The sequence below is a fragment of the Pelophylax lessonae genome (genome assembly GCF_965119305.1).
Source record: "Pelophylax lessonae genome assembly, chromosome: 4".
Lineage (NCBI taxonomy): Eukaryota > Metazoa > Chordata > Amphibia > Anura > Ranidae > Pelophylax > Pelophylax lessonae.
In genome coordinates, this window is record NC_138771.1 from 673,830,180 (window position 1) to 673,850,874 (window position 20,695).

Consider the following 20,695-nt stretch of genomic DNA (forward strand, 5'->3'; position numbering starts at 1 on the left):
ATTAGTGAGTTTGGGGTGGAGGAGCTGGACTGGCCTGCACAGAGTCCCCATCTTAACCCAACAGAACACCTAATAAATAAGAGTGGAGACTGCGAGCCAGGCATTCTCTCCAACATCAGTGCCTTTCCTCACAAATGTGCTTCTGGAAGAATGGTGAAACATTCCCATAGACACTCCTAAACCTTGTGGACAGCCTTCCCAGAAGAGTTGAAGCTGTTATAGCTGCAATGGGTGGGCCAACTCAATATTGAACCCTACGGGTTAAGACTGGGATGCCATTAAAGTTCATGTGTGTGTAAAGGCCGGCGTCCCAATACTTTTGGTAATTTTTAGTGTATATAATACATAACATAACTGACCCCCCCATCCCCCGCTATTTCAGTAGCACCTTCGCCAATCACTGTATGTCACTCCAGGACAGATCCTTTGTTGATGTTCTTATCACCCCTCCTATATAACAGCATTATTTTTTCTCATAGCGTCCCTACCCCCCCAACTCCTCTGTTCCCATCCCCCGCTGTGTCTGGGCTGGAATGCATGCACATTTCAACATAGAGGACCAAATTCCAGACTGTCCCCTCCTCTTGGGACCCTCCATGCTTCGATCTAATATTCAAGTTTTTCTTTTCATTATGTGAAGCAGCAATTGAGCAATCTGATCAGAATAAAACAAAAAAAATCTCCATTTGTATCCATTTATATCCATCATCAATCACATCAATATGACACATCCTAGATGAACATTGTGGTTTTATTTTTTTTAGCCAGCAGGTGGCGCTCTGGTCTCCTTTTCACCTGTAAGCCTTCTGTCATTCTCAGCTGTGCTGAAAGAAATAATCATTATTTACAGAACTTAAATTTTTCAGCACAGCAGTGACTCCGCCCTTAGCACAGCAGTGACTCCGCCCTTAGCACAGCAGTGACTCCAGGCCCTATTACGGTAGTGACTCCGCCCTTATCCCAGCACTGACTCTGCCCATATCACAGCACTGACCCCGCCCTTATAACGGCAGTGACTCTGCGCTTATCATGGCATTTTATTATTTTTTTATTTTATTTATTTCAGGTACTTATATAGCGCTGTCAATTTACGCAGCGCTTTACATATACATTGTACATTCACATCAGTCCCTGCCCTCAAGGAGCTTACAATCTAAGGTCCCTAACTCACATACATACACAGTAGGGCCATTTTTTTTTTTTTTATACAGGATCCAATTAACCTACCAGCATGTCTTTGGAGTGCTCTGCCTCTTATCACAAGGCCCAGTACGAGATTTCAATCAGACAGACCAAGTCCTAAAGCAGGCAGTTGCACAGTTTGTTCCCTTTAGCTAGGTCACAGAGCTCTGGGAGTCCTTTGCCATATGATGTATACATTAATCATATACTGTATAATAACACTGCCCCAGTCCCCTTTTCACTATTATTTTTTTTTCTTGGATTAATAAGAAAATCAAAAACAGACAATCTTCATGCAGCCCATTCATTCTTTGTCATGTACAGAACCCGTATGATCCTATCTTCAGAGACGAATCTGCGGATTGGCTGGGATATCCTCCAATCAGTGTTAACTCCCTGCTTGGGACCGTTCATTGCGCTTGCGCTCTTCAATCAGAAGGTCCTGAAAGAAACAGAAGAGTTCCGGTGACCCCATATAAATGTTCCATGACTTCCGATATGATAGGAAGGAGCATCTGAAGAAAAAACTGTGGCCTGGTGACCACTAAAAGTGATGAGAAAATCTCACAAACTGAGTTGTCACCAGAACAGGAAAAGAGGAGAAATCGCCCAAAGGGGACACCTGTTCTGATGTTATCTGTCTGAGAGGAGAATTATTTTTGGAGTGATTTCCGTTCACTTTCTATTGTGTCTACAGGACAGGAAGTGAAGAGAATTTTCTCAAAAGGAATAAAAATGAAAACAACCAAAATATCTATATAAAAAAAAAAAGCTTCAGAGATACTTTAGCAGTTTTTTTCAACTTTCAAAACAATAATTTATACTCAAAGCTGCAACTAGAGGGCGCTCCTGTCTGTATGAAGATCCGGATGTGAAGGTTGATCACAGGTACATTGGACCGTTCTACTGAGCTGCCTCCAGAGGGTGCTCCTGTTTGGGTGATGATTGGTCACAAGGTAAATCTGGACATAATACAGAGTGGCCACTAAAGACCAGAAAAAAAGAAGCATGCACGGAACACAGGAGTGTACAGAGGACACGGGACAGATAACACAGGAAGTGTACAGAGGACACGGGACAGGTAACACAGGAAGTGTACAGAGGACACGGGACAGATAACACAGGAAGTGTACAGAGGACACGGGACACATAACACAGGAAGTGTACAGAGGACATGGGACAGATAACACAGGAAGTGTACAGAGGACATGGGACAGATAACACAGGAAGTGTACAGAGGACACGGGACAGATAACAAAGGAAGTGTACAGAGGACACCGGACAGATAACACAGAAAGTGTACAGAGGACACGGGACAGATAACACAGGAAGTGTACAGAGGACACGGGACAGATAACACAGGAAGTGTACAGAGGACACCGGACAGATAACACAGAAAGTGTACAGAGGACAGATAACACAGGAAGTGTACAGAGGACACGGGACAGATAACACAGGAAGTGTACAGAGGACAAAGGGCAGATAACACAGGAAGTGTACAGAGGACAGATAACACAGGAAGTGTACAGAGGACATGGGACAGATAACACAGGAAGTGTACAGAAGACAAAGGACAGATAACACAGGAAGTGTACAGAGGACACGGACAGATAACACAGGAAGTGTATAGAAGACATAAAGATAGGGAGAGGATACAGTGACTTCTCCATCCTCACACACATTGCAATGTTCTCAGACTCACAATGAGCAAGGTGCAGGCCATCAGCATGGCTTTCATGGAGACTTGGAGATCCATTGGGAAATTGATAGAATAGTTTTCTTTAGAGCTAAGCATCTCCTTGCTAAATCCTCGCCACACACGTGTGATGACCCCAATTTGAGTTGCTTTGTCAGTAGATAGAACCTGGAAGGAGAAGACAGGGGACCATGATCATGATGACCACCAGGGTGTCTACATCAAGAACAGCAATCATAGGAGAGGACATTACACCATTTCTATATAAAGGCTTAGATATTAACAGTTTTCCTGGTAAATTCCCCAAATATTACCAAATCTGTTTATGCTGGAAAAAGTAAGAAACTTCACTTAACGTATTCCCATACCTCATAATTATCCCAGCTGGGGAGGACACATTCGGTTTTATAGTCTCCCTCCTCTAACCCTGCCCGTATCTGATTTTCAGTAATCTGGGTTAATCTCTGTACACTAAAATGACTCTACGAGGAGTGTTCATAAAACAGACTGCTTCCTCCTTCATCACTCTATGAGGAGTGTTCATAAAACAGACTGCTTCCTCCTTCATCAAACTCCATACATTGTATGATGGAGAAGAAGGTTCAAGCTGATGGGTTAAAGAACAACTAAAGTCAAAATATTTCATTTTGAACGATTTCCCCTCTATTCCTGTTTTTTGGATATTTTAACATTTTTTTTAACCTACAAATTTACATGTATCCTGTGTAGAGAAAGGTCTTCAGTGGTGGAGATGCCTCTGTAATTATTTACTGATTATCTTGTTTAGACATCATTACAGAGGATTAGGGTTGAGCGAACACGGACTGTATTATTCGTGTTCGTACCGAATAATTGGATTTTTGTTACCCGAACACGGACCCGAAAACTTTACGGTAAAAATCCGTGTTCGGTCGTTTTATTTCCGGGTTTTGCATGCTTTGGCGCTCTTTTCATGGCGGGCTTTCAACAGCCAATCAACAAGCGTTTAACTGGTGTGCCTAAGCCATCCCAGCCATGCCTACAAATGTATCAGTAGCTGTGATTGGCCGTCTGAAGCATGTGACCAAGTCTTTATAAGTTCGAGGCAGCGCCGCTACGGCGTCATTCTGCTGTTTAGTTCAGGGAGAGAGCACACATCAATGTGCTGGCTGCTGATTAGGGACAGACAGGAAAAAAAAAACATTTGTGTCCGGATAGATCTGAGGGACAGGTCAGAGTGTGTTAGGCAGGGCGAGTTGTAGGCATTTTAGGGAGAGAGTCTGCTGAATTATAGGGTCAGTGTCTTCTACAAACTACAATCGATATTGCTGTGTGGGGTGGGGTTTGCAGTGACCGATCTACGATCTTAGCAATCCTTTTAGGGACAGAGTCTGCTGATTTTTAGGGTCAGACAGTGCGTTCTACAAACTACAATCGATATTGCTGTGTGGGGTGGGGTTTGCAGTGACCGATCTACGATCTTAGCAATCCTTTTAGGGACAGAGTCTGCTGATTTTTAGGGTCAGACAGTGTGTTCTACAAACTACAATCGATATTGCTGTGTGGGGTGGGATAGGAGATAAGCAGGTGTCAGTGGTCCACATCCATTTTGCTGTGTGTGGGCTGCAGTGAACACAATCTTTTTGGGGTTCATCTCATACTTCTGAAGATTTGAGGGTGCTGCCTGTTCCATACTCCTCCTACTCCTCATTCAGCCTTTTAGGGGTACAAACAATAGTAATTAGGGCCTAGTGTGGTTTTGTACGTGTGAGATACATACACTTTTTTTGATCATATTTCCTATTCCGCTATTCAATAAAAACCTTTGGGGATCAATTAAATTGCGGGATAGTTTGTGTTGGTACGTGTGAGATCCACCTCTCCAAGTTTTTGGGGTTCATCTCATACTTCTGAAGATTTGAGGGTGCTGCCTGTTCCATACTCCTCCTACTCCTCATTCAGCCTTTTAGGGGTACAAACAATAGTAATTGGGGCCTAGTGTGCTTCTGTACGTGTGAGATACATACACTTTTTTTATCATATTTTCTATTCCGCTATTTAATCAAAACCTTTGGGTATAAACAATTAAATTGCGGGATAGTCTGTGTCGGTACGTGTGAGATACACCTTTCCAATTTTTGGGGCGCATCTCATACTGCCGAGGATTTGAGGGTGCTTCAGTCTGCCTCCTGCCTGTTCCGAACTCCTCCTACTCCTCATTCTGCCTTTAGGGTACAAAAAATTGTAAACGGGGCCTAGATTGTGTTTTTACGTGTGAGATACACCGTTTTGTAAATTTTGTCCTATTCCGCTATTCAATATACACCCTGTTTGAGTGTAAAAAATTAAATTGCGGGATAGTCTGTATCGGTACATGTGAGATACACCTTTTTAAATTTGTTTGGCGCATCTCCTTCTACCGCCGAGGATTGCAGGGCGCTTCAGTTTGCCTCCTGTTCCCAACTCCTCCTACTCCTCTTCCTCATCCTGCCTTTAGGGTACAAAAAATTATAATCGGGGCCTAGTTGGTGTTTGTACGTGTGAGATACACCGTTTTGTAAAATTTGTCCTATTCCGCTATTCAATATACACCCTGTTTGAGTGTAAAAAATTGAATTGCGGGATAAACTGTATCGATACATGTGAGATACACCTTTTTAAATTTGTTTGGCGCATCTCCTTCTACCGCCGAGGATTGCAGGGCGCTTCAGTTTGCCTCCTGTTCCCAACTCCTCCTACTCCTCTTCCTCATCCTGCCTTTAGGGTACAAAAATTGTAATCGGGGCCTAGTCTGTGTTTGTACGTGTGAGATACACCGTATTATAACATTTTTCCTATTCCGCTATTCAATATACACCCTTTTGGAGTGTAAGAAAATTAAATTACGGCATAGTCTGTATCGGTACGTGTGAGATACACCTTTTAAATTTGTTTGGCGCATCTCCTTCCACCGCCAAGGATTTCAGGGCGCTTCAGTTTGCCTCCTGTTCCCAACTCCTCCTACTCCTCTTCCTCATCCTCCCTTTAGGGTACAAAAAATTTTAATCGGGGCCTAGTCTGTGTTTGTATGTGTGAGATACACCGTTTTTTTATCCTTTTTCCTATTCCGCTATTCAATATACACCCTTTTGGGGTAAAAAACATTAAATTGCGGCATAGTTTGCATATTTGACTGTCAGATACACCCGTGCGATACTGTTGTTGTTTTGTTCCGCTATTCAATAAACACCTTTCTAGGGCAAGATCATAAATTACAGAAATATGAGGAGACCGTCAAATAGGGGCCGTGGCCTGGGTCGTGGTGCTGCTGGTAGAGCTTCTGTTGCAAGGAGAGGGCGTGGTCGATCTGTGCCAGCTACACGCACAAGTGAAACACCTTCCTCAAGTGATAGTAGGCGACAGAACCTGCATCAGTATTTGGTAGGGCATCATACGCCTCTAGAAGTGATGAGGCCAGAACACAGAGAGGCGATAGTAGATTGGTTTGCTGCTGACAGTGCCTCCAGTTCCTTCACATTGTCTCCCACCCAGTCTACTGCAGAAAGGTCAGAGTTGGCACCTGCAGCCGATGTCCAACCGTCTTTCACCTCACCCCCTTGCAAATCAGGCAAGCAGTCTGAGCCCCAAGCCATACAGCAGTCTCTTCTTCTTTTTGAGGACTCTGTCAGCAGGGTTTCCCAGGGCCATCCACCTAGCCCTGCCCCAGAAGTGGAAGAGATTGAGTGCAGCGATGCCCAACCACTCATTTCTCAAGATGAGTACATGCAAGGACCATCGCAGCACGTCTCCGATGATGACGAAACGCAGGTGCCAACTGCTGCGGCGTTCAGCATTGTGGAGACCGACAAGGAGGGCAGGGGTGAAGACTGCGTGGAAGATGATGTGGAGGACGATGAGGTCCTCGACCCCACATGGAATGAACGTCATGCAGGTGACCTGAGTAGTTTGGAGGAAGAGGCGGTGGTCGCAGAGAGCCACCAGCACAGCAGAAGAGGGAGCAGGGTGCAGAAGCGGAGCGACCGTGCCCTAGACACTACGCCTGCTACTGCCCAACGCAGCAAGGGAACGAGTGCACCAAAGTCAGCTCAAAGGAGTTCTCTAGCGTGGAAGTTCATTAGAAAATGTGCTGATGACAGGACACGAGTGGTTTGCACCCTGTGCAATCAGAGCCTGAAGCGAGGCATAAACCTTCTCAACCTGAGCACAACCTGCATGATCAGGCATCTAAGTGCAAAGCACGAGCTGCAGTGGAGTAGACACCTTCAAAACCAAGAAACGTCTCTGGCTCATCCTGCTTCCTCTTCTGCTGCAGTCTCGGCCGCTCCAGCCACATCTGTAGTGATACCGGCACCTGCCACCCCGCAAACAGAGGATCTGTCAGCAACACCACCACCTGGGTCACCAACCATCTCCACAATGTCCCGTGGAAGCGTTCAGCTTTCCATCTCCCAAACACTTGAGAGGAAGAGGAAGTACCCCCCTAGCCACCCGCGATCCCTGGCCCTGAATGCCAACATTTCAAAATTCTTAAACTTTGAAATGCTGTCATTCCGTCTGGTGGAGACGCACAGTTTTAAAAACCTTATGTCGGTGGCTGTCCCACAGTACGTCGTGCCCAGCCGCCACTACTTTTCCAGGCAAGCAATCCCTCCCCTGCACAACCAAGTGGGGGAAAAAATCAGGTGTGCACTGCGCAACGCCATCTCTGGCAAGGTCCACCTAACTAACGATACGTGGACCAGTAAGCACGGTCAGGGGCGTTATATCTCCCTAACGGCTCACTGGGTAAATGCAGTGGCGGATGGGCCTGAGGCGGATAGCAATTTGGCGCATGTCCTTCCACCACCGAGGATTGCAGGGCGCTTCAGTTTGCCTCCTGTTCCTAACTCCTCCTACTCCGCTTCCTCATCCTCTACCGCCTCCTCATCCGGACAGCGTAACACCTTCACCACCAACTTCAGCACGGCCAGGGGTAAACGACAGCAGGCAGTTTTAAAACTTGCCTGTTTGGGGGACAAACCACACACCGCGCAGGAATTGTGGAGGAGCATGGAACAGCAGACAAATGAGTGGTTGCTGCCAGCGAGCCTCAAGCCCGGCCTGGTGGTGTGCGATAATGGGCGAAATCTCATAGCAGCTCTGGGCCTAGCCGGTTTGACGCACATCCCTTGCCTGGCGCATGTGCTGAATTTGGTGGTGCAGAGGTTCCTTAAAAACTACCCCGATATGTCAGAGCTGCTGCAGAAAGTGCGGGCCGTCTGTGCGCACTTTCGGCGTTCTCACCCTGCTGCTGCTCGCCTGTCAGCGCTGCAGCGTAACTTCGACCTTCCCGCTCACCGCCTCATATGTGATGTGCCCACAAGGTGGAACTCCACCTTGCACATGCTGGAAAGACTGTGCGAGCAGCAGCAGGCCATAGTGGAGTTTCAGCTGCAGCACGCACGCGTGAGTCGCTCTGCGGAACAGCACCACTTCACCACCAATAACTGGGCCTCCATGCGAGACCTGTGTGCCTTGTTGCACTGTTTTGAGTACTCCACCAACATGGCCAGTGCCGATGACGCTGTTCTCAGCTTAACTATCCCACTTCTATGCCTCCTTGAAAAAACAATTCGGGCGATGATGGAAGCGGATGTGGCACAGGATAAGGAGGAGGAGGATGAAGAGGTAACATTTCCAAGGCTTTCAGGGCAGTCATTCGCAAGGGGCTCCGAGGGTGGGTTCCTGCACACACAAACGCCAGGGACACAATTGTCCAGCGGGGGCACAGTTCTGGAGGATGAGGAGGATGAGGAGGAGGAACTGGAGGAGGAGATGGAAGCATGTTCACAGCAGGGTGGCACCCAGGCCAGCTCATGTCCATCACTGGTGCGTGGCTGGGTGGATACAGAGGACACGGACGATACACCTCCCACAGAGGACAGCCTTTCGTTGCCTCTGGGCAGCCTGGCACACATGAGCGATTACATGCTGCAGTGTCTCCACAACGACCGCCGAGTTGCCCACATTCTAACTTGTGCTGATTACTGGGTGGCCACGCTGCTGGATCCCCGTTACAAGGACAACGTACCGTCCTTAATTCACTCACTGGAGCGCGATCGCAAGATGCGCTAGTACAAGCGCACGCTGGTAGACTCCATGCTGCTGGCATTCCCACCTGACAGCGGGGCCACAGTGGAAGCACAAAGCAGAGGAGGAGGAGGAGGAAGAGGAAGAGGTCGCCAACGCAACCAGGGCACCGCCAGCACCTCAGAAGGCAGGGTTAGCATGGCCGAAATGTGGAAAAGCTTTGTCAGCACGCCACAACAAACAGCAGCACCAGCAGCTCATATGGAACGTCTTAGCAGGAGGCAGCATTTCACCAACATGGTGGAGCAGTATGTGTGCACACGCCTAGACGTACTGAATGAGGAGTCTGCCCCCTTCAACTTCTGGGTCTCCAAGTTGGGCACATGGCCTGAGCTTGCCCTTTACGCCTTGGAGGTGCTGGCGTGCCCTGCAGCCAGTGTATTATCTGAACGGGTATTTAGCACGGCTGGGGGCGTTATCACAGACAAGCGCAGCCGCCTGTCCAGAGACAATGTGGACAAGCTCACGTTCATTAAAATGAACCAGGCATGGATCCCACGGGACTTTTCCGTACCTTGTGCAGAATAGCGATGGATACCGACCTTACCCAGCCATTGTTCCATTTTTGCTCTTTCTCACTCTTTTGGGGTGTACCCTCATTTAAAATTTGTGAAAAGAAGCAGTGTTGGCTACCTCATCCTCCTCAGGGCCAGATTAACGTAGGGGCTATTGGAGCTGCAGCTCCAGGCCCCTACCTTTTATATAGGCCCCAGGTTGGCCATATTCACTGTTACCGCTCTTCTGTCACTTGAAAACACAGAAGTCTGGCTTCTATGCTCGCTTCCCCAGGCAGCTCCCTCAGAACCTCCCCACACAGCACGAAGGCCGGACAAGGAGGGACAGTTGCCGATGCATAGATGTGTTTATGGGCTTCAGAGACAGCATCCCATGTGGAATTAGGCATGCATGGCTGCACCCTTCCTCCTCTGGGTGCATGCCAAGGCACGGCCCTTAAGGCCCCTTCAAAATCCTCGGCACCAAGCCCATGATGCTCTTAATCCGGCCCTGTTTTGTGTTAATGCACATTTTAAAGCACACCTCTGTAACCAAATTAAGCTATATTGCTGCTAATTAATTATTCCCCTTGGTCACCAACCCTGGAAAAAATATTGCAGCACTGCTCATGCTCACTAGCTATTGCTCATTGCCACTTTGTTACTATAGCATTTTAAAAACAATTGATTTGTTCTTGACTTCCTTGCTGTAGCTACACATGTTACTAAAAAATAAAACTGCAAAAACACAAAAAGGCAGTGAAATAATATTTTGTTTTTTTATTTTTACATCAGTCAGGTTAAAAAAGAAGCCCACAGTGGGCAGGAAGCGTGGAAGATGTTCACCTCAACCCCCGGACAAAGGCAACCCAATAACATTTTCCATTATTTCTAAAGAAAAAAAGCATTTGACACTTGTTGATAGACTGACCTTATAATGGAGGTCAGACATAAAGCCTTCCCCCCATCCTGGACCTTTTACTTTAAGACAAACAAGCCCCAATGAATCCAAGATGTCGAAGCTTAAGGTAAAACTTGTCCACTCTTTGATTATTTGGCCAAGGAGCTCCCCGGAGGAACTGAAGACCTGCAACTATAATAAAACTTTGTCACAAGAAGATGTCTAATGAGTTTGTCACCAATATCCAGAACTGTACTTGGATTGTCCAGTAGGCTTATCTGGGTCCATTACTTACTAGAACATGAACATATCTTATTCCTAATCAGCTTTAGTGAACCAAATCTTGTAACCAGCTCCACCTAGATAACCATGTTTTAGGTTTCATTAGTCCCTATGGTCCACAAAGCTGTGCATTTGTTTTCACCAGTCTTAGAGGAACATATGCTATATCACAACAGCCCCAGAGGCCTGTCTTGTATGTCACAGTACTAAAAATCCATATGTTCTTTCTCACCAGTCCTTGAGCTCCATGGCATTGATATAACCAGCTCCAAAAGTTTGTGCCTTATATCTAACTAGTCTTAGAAGACCAAGGCTTTCATCAGAGAAGCTTTAGTGTTTCAGGTCTTATCTCACCAGTTGTTGAGGATCATTTAACTAGCTAATGTACATTGTATCTAACTAGTCCCATAGGACAATATAGCATAAATGGAGATAAGCTGTAGAGGGCAATGCCTTAAATGTCATCAGTCCCAGAGGACCATGTCTTGAATCTCACAAGTCCTAGCCTGGGTGGCTAGGAAAGGGGTGCAGGAAGCCCCCCGCCGAAACAACATAAAAGGCCACATGCCCTGCAGAAGTCTCCTTTTTAGAGGAAAAACAAAGGGTGTGAGGTTCTCTCAATATTCTGAACAAACCCTTATGGTAGATAGGGGTCTGGTTTGGGCTTTTAAAGGGGACTCTATATACAGGTAAAAAATGGTGTGGAATCCCCCTAAAAGTCTTTTATCCAGACAAGTATCTTGGCTGGCCTGGAAAGGGGGGCAGTGATCGAGCCCTCCCCTTCCCTCCTATACCATACCAGGCCACATTGCCTTGACATTGGGAAGGTATCTTGCAAGGAAAGTGAGGCAGTAAAGAGCCTTTGGCAAATCATCTTGTCCCTATGTTGTTGGGGACAAGGGTCGCATCTCCACATTCCTGGCCTAGTGAATGTGGGAGGTCTGCAGCTAATCATAGAGGTCCATTGTTTGTATGTTATTAGAGGGTTGTAGCGTATAAGAAATGGACCTAGACATGAGTCATAGCAAGTATGTTACCTAAAAGGTTATCACTAATCTCACAGGTCCCCCCTGTGAGTCTTTCTTCTTCAATGGCTTTTATTAATAGGACAAAATTAACAATGTATCAGAGAATACCGAAGGTTACATCAATGGGTACAGAAATAGAGCAGAAAAAAGGGAAAAAAGAAAAGGCTCGTCAGCCTCAAAAGAAATGACATGAAAATAACATATAGTATTATCTGCAACAATAACAGCTATTTTGATAGCACTGACATGAAAACCAAGGAGTGAACAAACTCTATTCGAGAGAACAGTTTAGAGAACAGCAGAAGAACAAGTGAGGCAGGGAAGAGGTTGGGGATTGGTAAGTGAAGGAAAGAGGGGGGAGGGAGGAAGGAAGGAAGGAAGGAAGGAAGGAAGGAAGGAAGGAAGGAAGGAAGGAAGGAAGGAAGGAAGAAAGAAAGGAATGAGATTGTCAGTTGGGGTTCGCAGTTCGCTATTACTTTCACTTCTGAGGCCGCCATAGGACTTAAGCTGGATACACACTATCCAACTTTTGTGGTTAGATTTCCTTCAGATTTACCTTTTCTATGTAGTGCAAGGACATGCCAGATTGCAAACAAATGTAAAGTGTTTATGTTTGACCTCATATTATATGGTTTTGGTAAGTCTAAAGGAAAAAGTCTTCAGAAAATCTTATAGTGTGTATGACCCATTAGAGTGCGAAGAGTTGACTATTAAAGTCCCTTAGGAGAAAGTGAGAGACTCAGTTGTCCCAAGCTCGGTGTAGTCAGTGTTTTTCATACCTTGGTGTCACAGGTACAGCAGTCTGAAGGCACAAGAAGGTTGAGGACATTATATCCTTGGTTGTTGGTAACCCTGCAATTAATCCGAGGACCGCAACACTCCCGCTGCTCAGCGGCATGGTACAGGAATTGACCATTGGTGTCAAACAAATCATACGTACAATGACTCTGGAACATACTGTTCCCTGAAATTACAGAATTATAAGAAGAATTTAGTGAACGAGGTCAAACGTCTATGAGAGTCTGTAAGAATAGACAAAACATTCCAACATCCATCTTCCCTCCAAAGCAACTTGACATCTACCATTTCTGAAATCCAAATATGTGAAGATACACGAATTATAGGAAATGTTATGTCCTTTTCTTGTAAACCCTCCTACTGGTAGGAGGAGCAAAGTAAGAAAAATAGAGACTAGAGCCCCACCTGCTGACTGGTTGTGAAAAAAATAAAATATTAATATGAAATACTGTATTCTTTGTTTAAAAAGAGAAAAATGTAATTCTGACCATAATACGTGCAAGCAGGTGCAGCTAACCATTCTGCCACTAGGTTGCTTTGTCCCAAAATAGTGTGGTAATAGAGAATTATATTATTGGGTGTTGAGTCCCCTTTTAGACAAAGCCTCTCTGTAGTGATGCAATGGGTGGAGATAGTGGCCATATAAATGCCAAGGTGGGAGGAGCCTTAGGTGAAATGAGGCATGGGAACCCCACAGCCATGCAGATATAGTTAACTATTTTAAAGGCCCTGCACAGGGCAGAAGACCCGGGGGAGATAGTCTAATACCCAGAAGAGCTAGCTGTAGTTGTCCTGACTCATAGCATAGTCTATGAGGACTGGGAGCAGGATGGCCAGGCTAAGTGTTCTCTGACATGAGTACTAATGCCATGGAACTGATAGTGACATCTGGGAGCGTACCTGGCTGGGTAGAGCTATGGAGTAGGACATAGAAAGAGAGACTGGTATATTACAGAAGGAAGCTTGGTAATCTTGGCTGACAGAGAAGTATACTTCACCTTGTGAGTTTCAGGTTGAATAGAGCAGGATGCTACAGATTTAGTATACAGGGAGATGAGTTCCAACACTGTGGTGCTCCCAAGCAGAGGTTAGATGAGATGCTAAGGGAAGATGGTTTATGAGTGATGTGCAATGTTCTGCTTTCACAAATGACTTCTACAGCGTGTCCACTTTTGTGTATAGTGGCGCTTGCCGAAGACACCTGTCAGTATGTCAGTGTGATGTGATGTGTCTCTGCCATCTTTGAAGATGATCAGTGAAGTATGGAAACTATAACATTTGTGCGGACATTCTTTTTCCTTAAAGGCTAATGGCCAGGGATGCCATGGAAGGCCTATGGCAAGGAGAGAGCACAATGTGGTGGAGAATTGCAGCTATAGCAGTGGGTTGTTGTGTAACCCAAAGATAAGTGGGGCAGGAGCATGGGCGATTTGGTCCCAACAATCAGCCATTAAGGAGTCCCCTTACCTTCATAAAGCATTGTACAAAATCACATTGTATTCCATTTAAGACAAAGATATTGATAGTCGGTTATATCTGGAGATAAGCTCTGCCAATAAGAGGAGCAGGAAAGCAAATAATTTCAATGAACATAAGGAGAAAATACTGGCTATACTTGTAGAGGATCCTGGTAATTGGTGGAAGAATAATGGAGCCCCGTGGCAAAATAAGGATTAACATGTTGGTAGAAACATTCAAGTTTTACAAAAAAACAAAAACAACACTCACTTGTCTCTTTCACAAAGAGTCCATTGACCTGTTAAACAGAACAAAGATAAGTCAACAGCAAATTCCTAGTTACCATACCCAACACTCCCAAATCCATCATAACCTCCATTTCTAATAGGGGTTTGTGGCAAATAGAAGAGTGCTATAGATCAGGGAGGGGAACCCTGGAAGGAGAGGGTGTGAGGGTTGAGTAAGGGATGGGAGTCTGGGGTAATGGACGGTGTCAGGGCTAAGTAGATGTGTATCTAAGGTGATAGGATAGGAGCCTGGGGTGATGGATGGGTGTTAGGGTTGTGTAAATGAGTGCCTAGGGTGATCGGATGGGACTATGGGGAGATGGATGGGTGTCAGGGCTAAGTAGATGAAGTCTAGGGTGATGGGAGTCTGGGGTGATGAATGGGTGTCAGGGTTGAGTAGATGAGTGCCTAGGGTGATGGGATGGGAGTATGGGGTGATGGATGGGTGTCAGGGCTAAGTAGATGAAGTCTAGGGTGATGGGAGCCTGGGGTGATGGATGGGTGTCAGGGTTGAGTAAGGGATGGGAGTCTGGGGTAATGGATGGTGTCAGGATTGAGTAGATGTGTATCTTGGATGATAGGATGATAGCCTGGGGTGATGGATGGGTTTCAGGGTTGTGTAAATGGTGAGGGGATTGGTGAGGGGACACCTAGGACACCTTTGCTGCCATTGTGCTATGTGCTAGGTGTCCAGTGTGCCCCTGTACCTTTAAGGAGGGTTGGGCTAACTCCAGGCCCCCCTGCCCTCTATCTATCTGTTAAAACGCATGTGCTTCCACTGTGGAGACTCTCATATATTTACAAGAGTTAGGACTGCAAGTTATACTGGGTGCCATAAAGGGGCCTTGCAGCTTATGCATGCGTTTACAAATGTGTGCTAACGAAACCCCTATTTTTAACGCAAGATAGGATAATTGGGTTGGTAAGCAGACTGGTTGGTGAGTTGAGCTGGAAATTTTCTTTGGTTTTGTCTTGTGTAAATGGGTGCCTAGGGTGATAGGATGAGAGTCTCTGTGATTGATGGGTGTCAAAGTTAAGTAGATGGGTGTCTAGGGTGATGGGATGGAAGTATGGGGTGATGGGATGGAAGTATGGGGTGATGGATGGGTTTCAGGGCTTAGTAGATGGAAGTTTAGGGTGATGGGAGTCTGTGGTGATGGTTGGTTGTCATGGATGAGTAGATGGGTGCCTAGTGTGATGGGAGTCTGGGGTGTGGAGACAGGTACATGTGGGGAGATGATAGGACCTGGAATGAGAGGCTGTCTAGAGAAAGGGGATGGGAACCTGGATTGAGGAGATTAATGCATAGGGTGAACATATAGGTGCCTTAGATGAGAAGAGGGGTGTCTGGGGGATAGGAGACAGGAGCCTGGGGCAAGGAAACGAGTGCATGAGGTGAGGGGAAAGATATGTGGAGGTGAGTAGACATGTAGGTGATAGTTTACACCATTAGTGATAAATATCTCTGATAGATACACCAAAAATAAAAAAAAACAGCCTGACAGAGGCTGCGACCTTATCTCACATAAAAGAAATCTGCCCTCCAGACAGGTACGCTTCACATATCTCACCTGAAGAAGATTTTCCAGTCCATGTGGAGCAATGGGAACTCCGGCCATAATACCCTGCAACATATAATAAGGATTAGTAGTTTTATAGGCAATACTGACTGGAAGTTATGATTACAGCAATGCCCTGGTGGTCACCGGGACAGGAAGTACGGGATAACACATACTATTAGGGATGATCGAATGGTTCGGGTCGACCATTGGTTCGACCCGAACATTGGCTGTTCGAGGTTCGGCCGAATTCCGAACTTTTTGCTGAAAAAGTTCTAAATTCGGCAACCAGAACCGACCAAAATGCAATGGGACAGGAAATGGGCTTTAAAAGCCCGTGATTGGACCAGAACCATCAGTAAAAGCCAATTGAGGGGGCAGGAGAATGCTAGGAATGTGATTGGAGTGACTAGGGGGTCCATAGGCCAATCATTAGTGAATACGCCCCCCAGTATATAAGATAGCCCCCGCCAAATTCCTAGCATTGTAATACAGGGACGTGGAAGAGAGTGGAAGCAGTTCTGTTACTTCTGCTACAAAGTGTCATTTAGCAATTTTATTGTGAGGAAAGGGATATCTAGTGTAGTTAGGGTGCTATTTTCCACTATAGTTAGATTTAATAATCTAGTTTCTGTAGGGAAAGTGTTAAGTGTAAGGGGACCGTAGTGTAGTGTAGGGTTAACTGACTCTGACTGCTATGGCAGGGTGACAAATCCCTTCCATGTCAGGGTGACCGCTATAGAGAAAACATTGTTTCTCTTAGGTCACTTACAGAACAGCGATATGGCTTCTCGCCTGTCTCCCTGCTTTTTGCTGCAGGCGTTTATAGGGCTTTTTTGAGGACATGTTTGGAGTCAGGCATGACATCTGAACTTCTGTGTAGGGGTATATATACACACACCTATGTATGTATATATACACATACACATATATTAGGTGTGAAAGTAGCAGAAACCTATGGTTGCGCTAATGAAATAATTAACACCCATATGGCTTCTCTCCTATAACACCTATATGTGTGTATGTGTATAAATACATATCAGTGTGTGTGTATATATACCCCTATACAGAAGTTCAGATGTTTTGCCTGCCTCCAAAGACCCACAAAAAATGCCCAAAAAAAAATGCCTGCGCCAATAACAAATGCCCAGGTGTGTTGTTGCAGGCGTTTTTTTTGGGCATGTTTTGTGGGTCTTTGGAGGCAGGCATAACATCTGAACTTCTGTATAGGGGTATATATATACACACACACTTATATGTATTTATACACATACATTCAAAATGGTGTTTTTTGATTACCGAAGTTTGGGTCCCATTGATTTCAATGGGGTTCTGAAATCCGGGCCGAACTTTTGGGAAGTTCGGGTGTTCTGGTCGAACCAAACTTAAAGTTCGATCATCCCTACATACTATGAGGGAACAAAGACATCCATACAAAAGAAAAAATACATTTAAGTTTAAATTTGGGCTTTAAAATGAATGGACTGAAATCGCAGCACACCGAACCGCATGGAAATCGCAAAGGATTGCACAGAGCTTAAAGCAAATACAGTCTGGTCCCAGTTTCCTGAGTGTAGCCACACAGATCTGATCACCTTGACTGCTGATTCCTGACATACATGCTACTGACCTCCAAACTCTGCATTACTTACTCCTGACTGCCCCCATGGCCCGCTAGATTTTCCCCGTGACATATCCCAGAAAGCTGCTAAACATACAAGGCGGCGGAGCTGCATTGCATCATAGGGGACCGGTCTTCCTGGGAGCAAGTTGGCAGCAGGGGGACACAGGCTGTTACCCCTGAATAGCAGGCTGCTGCAGGACAAGGCTGGATTCTCTGGGCAGGTGAGTGTGTATGAGAGAACCAAACATAACAGGGAAGGGATGGGATGTATCAGGGATGGGAAGAGACTGAGTATAGAACTGTGGTGGAGAACTTTGTCACATGGTGTGAGGATAATCATCTGTATGTAAATGTGACAAAGACAAAGGAGCTGGTTGTGGATTTCAGAAGAGGAAGCCACCATTGACCCCAATCTCCATCTGAGGAGTGGATGTGGAGGTAGTAGAGAGTTACAAGTATCCTGGGGTGCACATAGATAATAAGCTGGACTGGAGCAAGGACACTGAGGTGCTCTATAGAAAGGGCCAGAGCAACCTCTACTTTTTTTTCTCCAAAAGCTTTATTGGAGGCAAAGAAATACAACAATTTGCATAAGTAAAGGAAACATTCGTGCATCACCACACCAGGTCATGCACTATTCTTTACACAAAGTGAAATGCATAACAATTATGGTTGGAAATATCAATGTTCTACAGATTTCACACATATAGTACTCTTTGTCTTTGAACAGAGGTAAGCCTAGTATATAGACCGCATCTGATGATGGCCCAGAAAATGAGGTTGTAGTTGTTGAGTACATACAGGTGTTAATAATGGTTTACCATTGAGGAAGTGTTTAGATAGTTCGGAAATCTGGACCAAGTGGCTATCTAGGGGGATTTAGTTTCCAGGCCTTATGAAAGAGGGGTTTATCTTTGCCATAGGGATAATTCCCCCTGTTGGGGGGTAATTCGTTATTGGAAGGCTGCATGACAAATATATAAGGATTTATGTATAGAGTGATGGAAGAGTCAGACGTTAGGGCCCGGTGTGACCATGAAAGAGGGAAAGGGGTAAGGGAAACAAAGACTCCATTCTCCTCCACCCGAGGGTGTCATGGATAATGAGTACATATTTAGGTCAAGAGTTGGGAATACTCATCCGTGGTAACAAAGTGGTGCCAACAGGACCAAAGTTTGTTATATTTGGACTGAGTTTCCTTTGCTTGGCATAAAAGCTCCTCACCACCTCTACTTTTTGAGGAGACCGAGGTCCTTTAACATCTGCTGGATGATACTGAAGATGTTTTAGGAGTCTGTGGTGGCCAGAGCTCTCTTGTATGCAGTGGTCAGAGCTCTCCTGTATGCAGTGGTCAGAGCTCTCCTGTATGCAGTGGTCAGAGCTCTCCTGTATGCAGTGGTCAGAGCTCTCCTTTGTCGATTTGTGGTGCCTCAAGTCAAGTATGGGATTTTAAGGGCAGGAGTAAGGCGAGTAAACAGTAGTAGTACAATTTGTAGATAAAATTTATTCACATGTATAATTATATACAGAGATTTGAGTGAATTAATGGGTAAAGTCCCATTGTGATAGTGAAGAGAAAAGAGTAGTAGGTGTGGTTACACGTGAAAATAGTGACTTAGACAAGAAAGGTAGATGGTCCTGCTCTGCTGTTCCTCATATCAAAGAATGGGAAATGGTTGCAGAGAGGGGCCTGATCGGTATTCCAACATGTTTCGGCCCAGTAGCGGCCTTTATCAAGGATGTTACCGATTCTAGGAATAAGTACAATGAATTGTCAGAAATAGTAGCATATATTTGCTCAAGTTTAAGTTATATATAGAATAGTAGATAAACATACATATTTTTTGTCCACTTTCTGGAGTATTGCTTTCCCAGACTTTTTCCAGGAGCTGCAGGAACAATGCTGTATTGGGTGAGAAAAGTGCGGTATAGTTGTAGTTGGAGCCACAGGTGAAACAACCTGAAGAGTTGTTGGTAATAAGTAGTATAAAAATAATAATAATAATTACTTCTTGGGCCACGTTTTTTCTGGTCCAATGTAGTTCAATGTGGCTATAGTGTATAACTTTCCAGATTGATGGAGATCATCTGTGGTGTTTGCACATTGATGGGAGTCATCTGAGGTGCAAGGTATATAAGAAAGATGCATAGTAAAGTAAAGGATGGTTTGAGGTAAAAATAAATAAACATCCTTGAATGCAGTACTGAAGGTTTGAAAAGTAAGGACTTGGTGGAGAGATGTTGGTACATCTTTTCAAGTCTATGCTTACGTTTTGTAGAAGGTATTGGTATGGTGTTGCAGCATGTTGCCTCCAGGTCCTGTCCTCCTGCGATCCGGGAGAGACTGAGGATCTGGAGGTGTTCCCCGGCCTTTTAAAGGCTGTCGCACATGCGCAGTGATGCGCTGTGTGACGCCTATGGGCGGTGTCCGTGGTCTGACGTGAGATGCGTCTGCACGCGGCAGATGCGGCATCCCTTGTAGCCGTGCGGACGTGCCCCTGCGGCCGCCGACACGGAAGAAAGCCAATAAATCCCCAAGGGGGATAGTGGAGGGTGCAGGACCGACCGATTGGCTTAAAAATGCCCCGATCCAAAAGGGGAATCGGGGCTTTCCGTGCCGGGAGTTCCTGGAGTGCAGGAAATAAGCAAAAGAAGTGGATGAACAGTGTCATGACAGTATATGTACAGACGTGTAAATACCAATTAAGTACATATGAGGAAGATTAAATAAATAAACAAGATATAATATATATTGATATATATAGTTGCAGCAATATAATCATGAAGGGAGAGGGGATGTGAGACGGTCTGGATAGGGTCCGAGTAGGGAGGGTATTCTATGGTCAGGTATCCCGGTATCATGTTTTCGGCATGTATTGGGGAGTAGGATGGCCAAAAAATGGCCAATTGTAGGTTGGTCTAAATGGAGGTGGATTTCCTTGGTATGAGTTTAGTCTTTTTTGCCGGAAGAGAAACCTGGGAGGAATGGACGATAACTTTGGGCTTCATTTAGCCCTGGTGGGATGGTGGCCTTGAGAAGAGTAATCCAACGCATTTCTAGTTGTAATAACGTTTTGTTCCAGTCCCCCCCACGTAGTGGGATGTGGATCCTGTCCAGGGCCATGAAGTTGATTTTGGGCATTTTATAGTTGTGGTTGTCCCTTACGTGTCTGCCTAAAGGCACATAGAAATTGCCAATGTGCATGGTTTGGAGGTGTTGGTTGACCCTCTTCCCAAATTCCTGTCGGGTCTTTCCTATGTAGAAGGACCCGCATTCG

At 45.5% G+C, this 20,695-nt stretch overlaps 2 protein-coding genes across 2 annotated transcripts in view; both read right to left on the reverse strand.

The window, feature by feature from the left end:
* LOC309553400 (NACHT, LRR and PYD domains-containing protein 3-like) overlaps positions 1-20,695 on the reverse strand; it is a 1,231,344-nt gene that overhangs the window by 654,047 nt on the left and 556,602 nt on the right. The gene's annotated exons all lie outside the window — the stretch shown is intronic.
* On the reverse strand, positions 1,413-15,871 carry LOC309553412 (phospholipid scramblase 3-like). Its single transcript, XM_082254599.1, has 6 exons — positions 15,806-15,871; positions 14,218-14,245; positions 12,471-12,655; positions 10,412-10,573; positions 2,885-3,046; positions 1,413-1,624 (listed from the first exon to the last, which is right to left on the reverse strand). The coding sequence occupies exons 1-6, from the start codon at positions 15,866-15,868 to the stop codon at positions 1,571-1,573; spliced, it is 654 nt and encodes a 217-aa protein (XP_082110725.1). The 5' UTR covers positions 15,869-15,871; the 3' UTR covers positions 1,413-1,570.

Coding starts and splice junctions, on each gene's coding strand:
- LOC309553412 (XM_082254599.1), bottom strand. CDS start 15,868: ATGTTGCAGGGTATTATGGCCGGAGTTCCCATTGCTCCACATGGACTG. Junction 10,574..12,470: donor GCTGTACCTGTGACACCAAG/GTATGAAAAACA, acceptor GTTTTATTATAG/TTGCAGGTCTTCAGTTCCTC. Junction 3,047..10,411: donor TGTCTGACCTCCATTATAAG/GTCAGTCTATCA, acceptor TTCTCCTTCCAG/GTTCTATCTACTGACAAAGC.